Raw genomic sequence first — 8,344 nt, forward strand, 5'->3', positions numbered from 1 at the left:
CCGCCCGCGCCCGGGGAACCAGCGATCCCTCCTCCCCCTTCACAAGCCAGCCCCCGGATCCAGAGCGGAGCCGACCGATCCAGTAGTCCAGGCGCGAGGATGGGGAAGGCGGCGGCGGTGGGGACGGCGGTGGTGGTGTGCGCGGCGGTGGGCACGGCGGTCGTGCTCGGCCGGCGCCGGCGCCGCAGGGACGCGGAGCTGCTCGGCGCCGCCGAGGCCGAGCGCAAGAAGAAGGTGGCGGCCGTCATCGAGGACGTCGAGCGCACGCTCGCCACGCCCACCGCCCTGCTGCGGGGCATCTCCGACGCGCTCGTCCTCGAGATGGAGCGCGGACTGCGCGGGGACATGCACTCCCAGCTCAAGATGCTCATCAGCTACGTCGACAACCTCCCCACCGGGTAAGGGAAACCACCCCCATTCCGGATCTGACCCGATCCCGTCCCATCCTTAGCCTTAACTTGTCGGGTTGACCTGTGGGCCTCGTGATCCGTCTGCTGCTGGGAAAGTGGCCTGCGGATATATTGCGCTTTCCTTGGTCGCGTACGCCACGGGAATTCTCCAATCCTACTCTTGATTAGGCATATGAGTGGCCGTACGGTGAAATGTGCGGATCTTAGTCTGAATTTCTGTGCCAAGATCGCGCCTTGTGGCGATTCAGCCCGAAATCAGGAACACCGTCGCCTCTTAGGTGACCTCCACTGATTCTCGATGAATCATCATGAGCAAGGATGTGATCCTTTTATTATCTCATAATATATGAACTGACCGATCTCGCTCTGGCGCATCCCCTGTTTGCTGATCGTATGGTCGTCCGAATTTTGGTGATTTAGGATTTATTTATTTTCGATCAATCAGCATGCCACCACATGAGATTTCCATGAGTTGGTGTGGATGTTCATTTCTCAATAGGCCATCAGTGGGATGTACTAACCGATTATGGCAGGGATGGTTCACTCAGGATTACTCCCATATGCCCAATTATGTGAAATCTGTACAGAAGTTCTTATGTAATTGGTTTGTTTCACCAATTTCTTTGTTCAATTATATCCACCAGTAGAACTCATCCTCTCCAAGTATAATCTGTTATGTGCTTTGTTTCTCAAAGACAAATTGTAATCTGTATATCTATTACATGCAATTCTCTGAAAAACAGGACATTTTTCCTAGACTTGTATAACTTTATTGTTTAATCATTTGGGTGCTATTTCTGCAGGGACGAACATGGCTTGTTTTATGCATTGGATCTTGGAGGTACCAACTTCCGTGTTCTGCGAGTCCAGCTTGGAGGAAGGGAGAAACGTGTTGCCAAGCAACAGTATCAGGAAGTCTCTATTCCACCACACCTGATGGTTGGAACTTCCTTGGTGAGTACCTGGTATTCGGTTTTCAAGCTCCCTGGAGTCACAAATCTACATGCATGTTTACTAATTTAATTTGAATTATTATTACAGGAACTATTTGATTTCATTGCTGCTGTATTGGCCAAATTTGTTGAAACTGAAGGTGACGAGTTCCACCTCCCAATGGGGAGGCAGAGAGAGCTGGGTTTCACCTTTTCCTTTCCGGTAAACCAATTATCGATATCATCAGGAACACTCATCAAGTGGACAAAGGGCTTTTCAATCAACGGCACGGTAAAATTCAAAACATTACACAGCATTTGTTGAGCAGTTCCTAGCACATTACGTAGTATAAGTCCCACTGGATTTTCTTATAAATCCATGGATTACCTTGGCAAGTTTCTGGTGGTAAAGCTTGATTTGATATGTCAATCAGAACTTAAGTGTTGAAGTTTAATTGTGGTTACTGGTTAGGAAGCATATTCTTGATATGCAGTACAAATAGTATGTTTTGCGGTTTATATGGTATCTGAGCCAATTGTCGATCTTTCTATAATAACCATAATTCCTTGATTTTGACGTGTTCTTTTTGTTACTCCTTAATCAGGTTGGTGAGGATGTTGTGGCTGAGTTGAGCAAGGCCATGGAGAGGCAGGGGCTGGATATGAAAGTTACAGCACTGGTAATACACCATATCTATGGTTGACTCTCGTATATAAGACAATGCTAATTTCTGTGTTTTCTGACGCTACTTCTATTATTTGTTAATCTTTTCTCTATTAATGGAGTGCGAACAAACATGGTCGTGTGTCCAAAACATATATTCTCAGGCTGAGTGTTGATGTTTTGTAGGTTAATGACACAGTCGGCACATTGGCTGGTGGGAGATATATGGATAATGATGTGGTTGCTGCTGTAATATTGGGCACTGGTACAAACGCAGCATATGTTGAGCATGCTAATGCAATTCCTAAGTGGACTGGACTACTGCCAAAATCCGGAAATATGGTTAGTGTTTGAAATTCCTTATGCTTGAAGTAAAAAAGCCCCATGAAACATTGTACGTTCACTGCTGTGTTGTATTAGTCTCTCTTAAAATTTGTATTTTTAACCACATAATTATTTCGTATTCTCTAGGTAATCAACACGGAATGGGGAAGCTTTAAATCGGACAAGCTTCCACTTTCAGAATACGACAAAGCATTGGACTTTGAAAGTTTGAACCCTGGAGAACAGGTGTTTATCTTGGTGTTTTCAATTCCATTCACGTTTTTGTGCTGAACCGTACTAATATATTTTGTATGATAGATCTATGAAAAGTTGATTTCCGGCATGTATCTTGGAGAGATTGTGCGAAGAATCTTACTGAAACTGGCTCATGATGCTGCATTGTTTGGGGATGTTGTTCCAGCTAAGCTGGAACTGCCATTCGTACTTAGGTAATACTTGATCCATTGGTCACTGAGCTTTTCATGCTTGCTTCTTGACATGGGAAAAACTGTTATTTATTTTGTTAGCTAAACACATATCAAGAATTTTTTATAATAATAAAAAGATAAGTGCCAATAATAGTCAAACTGCACAAGGAAGCTTCTAAATATTGTTACATGTGTTGACTAGTCCATGTAAGGCCCACAGTTTACAAAATTTGGGAAGTTGCGTGCCTCTTGAAGCTATACATTTACTTCATTCGAGTAATCCATGTGAGGTGACAAATATTCTAAACTTAGTGCTGATTGATCATTGCCGGTGATAAAATACTTTTCTTCTGGTCAATGCTCCGTTTTGTCACGGCTTTGTTCAATTCAAAGCTTTGTATTCTTTTTCTCTGTCGTATTAGAATATTAAGATGGATGGCCTGTGCAATTGTCTAGTTAGATAGAGTTTGTTTCGTGCACACCTTAATATTATAAGAGAATTCGAAACCAAAGCCAAACTTATGTTTGTTTTGTTCTTTGTTTTTGTCAAACCTATCATAAAGTCTGAGTAGTGGCCTAATGATTAATTTTCACCTTCTCCTTGTTAGAATAAATAAAGTATTTACTTGGGGGCAAATAGATTATATAAGTCATTAATAGATGGATGCACTGAGTAGCATACCATTCTTGATACCTGATGAAGCTTCCATTGGCATTAACACCACTAATCGCTAATCGGTGATAATTCCTGACGAATATTTACCCATTTACGATAAAGAGTATCTATTTGTTGAAACTTTTTTGCTGTATTCTTATTCTAAATCTTATGTTGCAGGACCCCAGATATGTCCGCCATGCACCACGATGCATCACATGACCTTAAAATTCTGGGAAGCAAGCTAAAGGATATCGTTGGGGTACGACTGTTTGAACCTAAGTGGATACAAAAGTTGTTCAGTGACCATTGATTAACATGTTGATCTCATGTTTAGGTTGCGGATACTTCCCTGGAAGTAAGATACATTACTCGTCACATATGTGACATCGTTGCAGAGCGCGGCGCACGCTTGGCCGCTGCTGGCATATATGGCATCCTGAAGAAGCTAGGCCGGGACAAGGTGCCAACCGACGGCAGCCCGATGCAAAGGACCGTGGTTGCATTGGACGGTGGTCTCTATGAGCACTACAAGAAGTTCAGCAGCTGCTTAGAGGCAACTCTTTCAGATCTCCTCGGGGACGAAGCCTCTTCTTCGCTGGTTGCCAAGCTGGCCAATGACGGCTCTGGCATTGGAGCTGCTCTCCTCGCCGCTTCGCACTCCCAGTACGCTGATATCTACTAGTCTTCTTGGTAACGAGCCCGATGGATGGATTGAACCCAGAGTGTAGCAGCCTCTTCTCTTCCTTTTTTTTTCTTTCTTTTCCCTTCGAACCTTCCTAATCGCCTGGTGGTGGAATTTTACCTTCTTCGGCTATTCTGCGGACACTCTCCGGTGCGTCTGCAGCGGGATGTAGCTAGCATAGCGCCAAAGAGCTTGGAGGTTTATCTAATGGCATAAAAGTTTGAGTGGCAGCAACATATGGAGATGGAGGTTTGGACAATGCCATTCCTGTTCTGCCGATTCTTTTTCCCCTTGTCTGGTGGTGTTTGTAATCCATAACATTTTGTTAATCCTTTTTTTTGTATTTTCTCCTTCCAATAAAGATGGGGATCGACATCATCCAATTTAACCATCTTTTTATGTTGCCTGGTTTCTCCAGTATATACATTTATGTATGTCTGAATGCTCATCTCTGTCTTCAGAATAATACTAGTTTTGTCTGAATTTGATCCACTTCAAGCAACTGCTCATCTGAAGGCTGTCACACTGTGTACAACATTCCACCATTGTTATCTGCTCTGCTCTGAAACTGCACTGTCTTACTACTTAGTTACTACTGAACCTTACAACTATATTCTGACGTCACTACGACATTTCGTCAGACGACGACGTCGAAGCTACCCTTGCCGTCAGCGGCGTCGGATAGCCGTTTCCGGCGACTGCCCCCTCGCACTGCTGGCAGCAGCGGGGCGGCGTCGTACTCGGAGACGCCCGTCTTCTCGTCGAGGTTTTTCCGGTGAGCCTGCTCGCACCGCAGCAGTATCTGCAGCACGTCCTTCATGGTTGGCCGCGTCGACGGCTGGGCGCCGGTGCAGATGATGCCGAGCTTGAACACGACCTCGAAGTCGTCACTTTGCCTGGCGTCGCCGATGCACTCGTCCGCCGCGTCGGCGATGCTCTTCCCCGACTGCAGGTGCCGCCACGCCCACTCCGCCAGCGAGCAGTGCTCGCCGCCGTTGCCGGCCTCCCTGCCGGTGGCCAGCTCCAGCAGCACCACCCCGAAGCTGTACACGTCCACCTTCTCGTTCGCCTTCCTCGTGTACGCGCACTCTGCATAACATGGCGAAAAAGATAAGCCACTGCGCCGCAAAGAAATTTTAGCGTTGAGGATTACTATCAAGGTGATCGGTGATCGGTGCGTACCGGGAGCCATGTAGCCGAAGGTTCCGGCGACGGCGGACATGGTGTCGTGTGGCGTCGTGCCGGCGGCTTCGACGAGCATCCTGGCGAGCCCGAAGTCGGCGACCTTGGCGTTGAGCTCCGCGTCGAGCAGGATGTTGCTGCACTTGACGTCCCGGTGCACCACCGGCGGGGAGCACTCGTGGTGCATGTAGCTCAGCCCCCGCGCCGCGCCCACGGCCACCCTCACCCTCGCCGGCCAGTTCAGCGGCGCTCGCCTGACCGAGGGGGCCCTCGCCGGCATCGAGCTCCCAGCCGGTGCCGGCCACCTGTGGCCGTGGAGCCACTTGTCCAGGCTGCCGTTGCCCATGTACTCGTAGACGAGGAGCTTGGTCTCCGCGCGGGAGAGGCAGCACAGGAGCTTGACGATGTTGGTGTGCCGGACGTGGCCGAGCACGTCCACCTCCGACTCGAACTCCCGCTCCAGCTTCCTCTCCACCTTCCCGCCGGTCCAGATCCGCTTCACGGCCACCACCGTGCCGCCGCTCGCGCCGCTCCGGCTGGGGCACTCCACGCGGTACACCCGCCCCGCCCCGCCCTTGCCGATGAGGTTCTCGTCGGCGAGCCCGTGCAGCACGGGGCCCTCGCCGAAGTCCAGCGGCTGGAAAGGGGTGAGCTTCCAGGCCTCCTCGGGCGGCGCGAGCCCCTTCCGCCTCTTGATGTCGCGGACGATGAAGAAGGCGAGCGCCGCGATGACGACGAGCAGCGCGGCGGCCGCGGCGACAAGGCCGGTGCGGAGGCCTGGTGATACCTTGTCGGATGACCTGGCCGCGCACGAGCTCACGCCGGCGAGGTTCCCCGACGACGCCGCGCCCGTGCAGAGCGCGCGGTTGCCCAGGAAGCTTCGGTCGTAGGCGGGGACAGCGAGCGCCTCCGGGACCTCGCCGGCGAGGTCATTGGATGACAGGTTTAGCTGGTTCAGCCTTAGCGATCCCAGCGCTCGCGGGATGCTGCCGGAGAGTTGGTTGGACGAGAGGTCGAGCAGGGTGAGCACCGGCATGGAGCCCAACCCCGCCGGTATCTCGCCGGTGAGCTGGTTGTTGCTGAAGTTCATCTGCGTCAGGCCACCGAGCGACGCGATGCCCGCCGGGATCGCGCCCGACAGCTGGTTGGACGACAGGATGAACTCCTGCAGCAGCGGCATGCCGGCGGCGAGCCCCGCGGGTATCTCGCCGGAGAAGGAGTTGTTCCCGGCGTTGAACTTCTGCAGCTTAGCCGCCGACGACGGAAGGCTGCCTCTGAACTTGTTATTCATGATGTAGAGCCTCGTCATGTTCCAAAACAGCGTCTCTGGCAGGGCACCGGTGAGCCCTCCATTGTTCTGCAAAAGCAGAGTCATCAGCTTCGTCTCCGTCCAGAGCGCGGCCGGCACCTCGCCGGAAAGTTTGTTGTCTTGGAGCTGCAGGCTTATGAGCGCGGGGCACTTGGCGAGGCTGGCCGGGATCGATCCGTTCAGGCGGTTGCGGGCGGCGGAGATGATCCACAGCCCGCGGTTCTGGCAGACCCCCGCAGGTATCGGCCCGGAGAGGTCGTTGTCGTCGACCTGGATGTCTCTCAGCGACGGCGAGTGCATCCCGAGCTCCGCCGGAAGCGCTCCCGTGAGTTTGTTCTCGAACAACCACAGGAACACCAGCGACGGTAGCTGGGCGAGGCTCGCCGGTATCTCGCCGGAGAAGCCGTTGCCGCTCAAGCATAATTTGATGAGCTTCGTCAAGGTCCCGAGCCTTTCAGGGATCGCTCCGGTCAGCTTGTTGTAGGACAGGTCGATCTCGATTAGACCCGCCGCTCCGATGGCGCCATCGATGACGACATCACCAGCGAGCTTGTTATAGTGTAAGTACAACACCTGCAGCTTGGTGAGGTTCCAGATCGACGGTGGAATGTTCCCGGTGAACGCGTTCGTCGACAGGTCAAGCCACACCAACTCCGACAGCCCCGGGAGGTAGCTCGGGAACTCGCCGGTGAGGTTGCATCCGGCTAGCCAGACAGTGGCCAGCCTCGTCAAGTTCTTGAACGATTCCGGCAGCTTGCCGGGGACGAACGGGTTGACCTCGAGCTTGAGCGTCTGGAGGCCAGTCAGCTCCCCGAGCTCCGGCGGGATGGTGCCGGTGAGCTGGTTGCTGTTGAGAGCGAGGACTGTCAGGTTCTTGAGCTTGGACAGCGCGGGCGGCACCTGACCGGTGAAGCCGTTGCCGTTCAGGGCCAGGTACGTGAGGTTCTCCCCGAGGCGGCCGATGTCGGCGGGGAGGTCGCCCGAGAGCGTGTTCATCGAGAGGTCGAGGTACGTGAGGCCCGTGCAGTTGTAGAGGGACTTCGGGAAGCCGCCGCTGACGCTGGTGTTGCTGAGGTCGAGCGTGGCGAGGCTGGCGAGCCGGCCGATGGCGTCGGGGACGGGGCCGGAGACGGTGACGTTCGGGAGGGCGAGGGAGGTCACCCGGCCGGCGCCGTCGCAGGAGACGTGGGCCCAGCCGGCGCAGGGCGAGCCCGTAGCCGCCGACCACGACGCGAGCTCCGCCGGGTCGCCCCACGCGCGCTTGACCTCGAGCAGGAGCTGCCGCTCGTCGGCCTGCTGCGCCGCGGCATGGCGCAGGTGCAGGACGAGGCAGAGCGCGAGGAGTGGGAGATAGGTGCGGCGTGGCGACGCCATGGTCGGGTCGCTGGGTGGTTTCCGGCCGCCGGAGGACGGAAGCGTGCGTTCAGTTTGGTTGGCGGGAGCGGCCTGCCGTCGCTGACCCCGGTGTGGAAACGTGTGGGCGCGTTATGTAGTGGGAACTGGCCGCGGCCGTTATATTTTTTCCTTTTCTTTTTGTCCCTTTTAATTCCTTTTTCATTCTGTTGGATATTGTGCTCGTTGGGGTTGTCGGGTGGTGCTTGCTTGGAAGCTTCAATCTTTGTTTCTTACTTGGTTGTTTAATTCGTGTTTGCTACATGTGTTGTTAGTGTGGGGTTTAGGCAGGGTCAAATTAATTGAACTGAAGGGGACGCGTTCTAGATGGTTTTAGTATACTCTCCGCGGCAATGACCGTCG

At 52.9% G+C, this 8,344-nt stretch overlaps 2 protein-coding genes across 2 annotated transcripts; one reads left to right on the forward strand and one right to left on the reverse strand.

The window, feature by feature from the left end:
- Window positions 1-6: 6 nt before the first annotated feature.
- Window positions 7-4,489, forward strand: LOC123140740 (hexokinase-5). Its single transcript, XM_044560027.1, has 9 exons — window positions 7-398; window positions 1,214-1,364; window positions 1,452-1,634; window positions 1,948-2,022; window positions 2,193-2,348; window positions 2,478-2,576; window positions 2,649-2,779; window positions 3,594-3,675; window positions 3,751-4,489. Exons 1-9 carry the CDS (start codon window positions 100-102, stop codon window positions 4,096-4,098), a joined length of 1,524 nt encoding a protein of 507 aa, XP_044415962.1. The 5' UTR covers window positions 7-99; the 3' UTR covers window positions 4,099-4,489.
- Window positions 4,171-8,053, reverse strand: LOC123140729 (receptor-like protein kinase HSL1). Its single transcript, XM_044560015.1, has 2 exons — window positions 5,281-8,053; window positions 4,171-5,187 (listed from the first exon to the last, which is right to left on the reverse strand). Exons 1-2 carry the CDS (start codon window positions 7,961-7,963, stop codon window positions 4,736-4,738), a joined length of 3,135 nt encoding a protein of 1,044 aa, XP_044415950.1. The 5' UTR covers window positions 7,964-8,053; the 3' UTR covers window positions 4,171-4,735.
- Window positions 8,054-8,344: the final 291 nt, after the last annotated feature.

The sequence above is a fragment of the Triticum aestivum genome, chromosome 1B, assembly GCF_018294505.1.
Source record: "Triticum aestivum cultivar Chinese Spring chromosome 1B, IWGSC CS RefSeq v2.1, whole genome shotgun sequence".
In the NCBI taxonomy this organism is placed as follows: Eukaryota; Viridiplantae; Streptophyta; class Magnoliopsida; order Poales; family Poaceae; genus Triticum; species Triticum aestivum.

Excerpts from the sequence above, each read along its gene's own strand:
- LOC123140729 (XM_044560015.1), bottom strand. The coding sequence starts at position 7,963 with ATGGCGTCGCCACGCCGCACCTATCTCCCACTCCTCGCGCTCTGCCTC. Across the intron at positions 5,188-5,280 it reads CTTCGGCTACATGGCTCCCG|AGTGCGCGTACACGAGGAAG; the intron begins GTACGCACCGAT and ends CATGTTATGCAG.
- LOC123140740 (XM_044560027.1), top strand. The coding sequence starts at position 100 with ATGGGGAAGGCGGCGGCGGTGGGGACGGCGGTGGTGGTGTGCGCGGCG. Across the intron at positions 1,365-1,451 it reads TGATGGTTGGAACTTCCTTG|GAACTATTTGATTTCATTGC; the intron begins GTGAGTACCTGG and ends TTATTATTACAG. Across the intron at positions 2,023-2,192 it reads ATATGAAAGTTACAGCACTG|GTTAATGACACAGTCGGCAC; the intron begins GTAATACACCAT and ends GATGTTTTGTAG.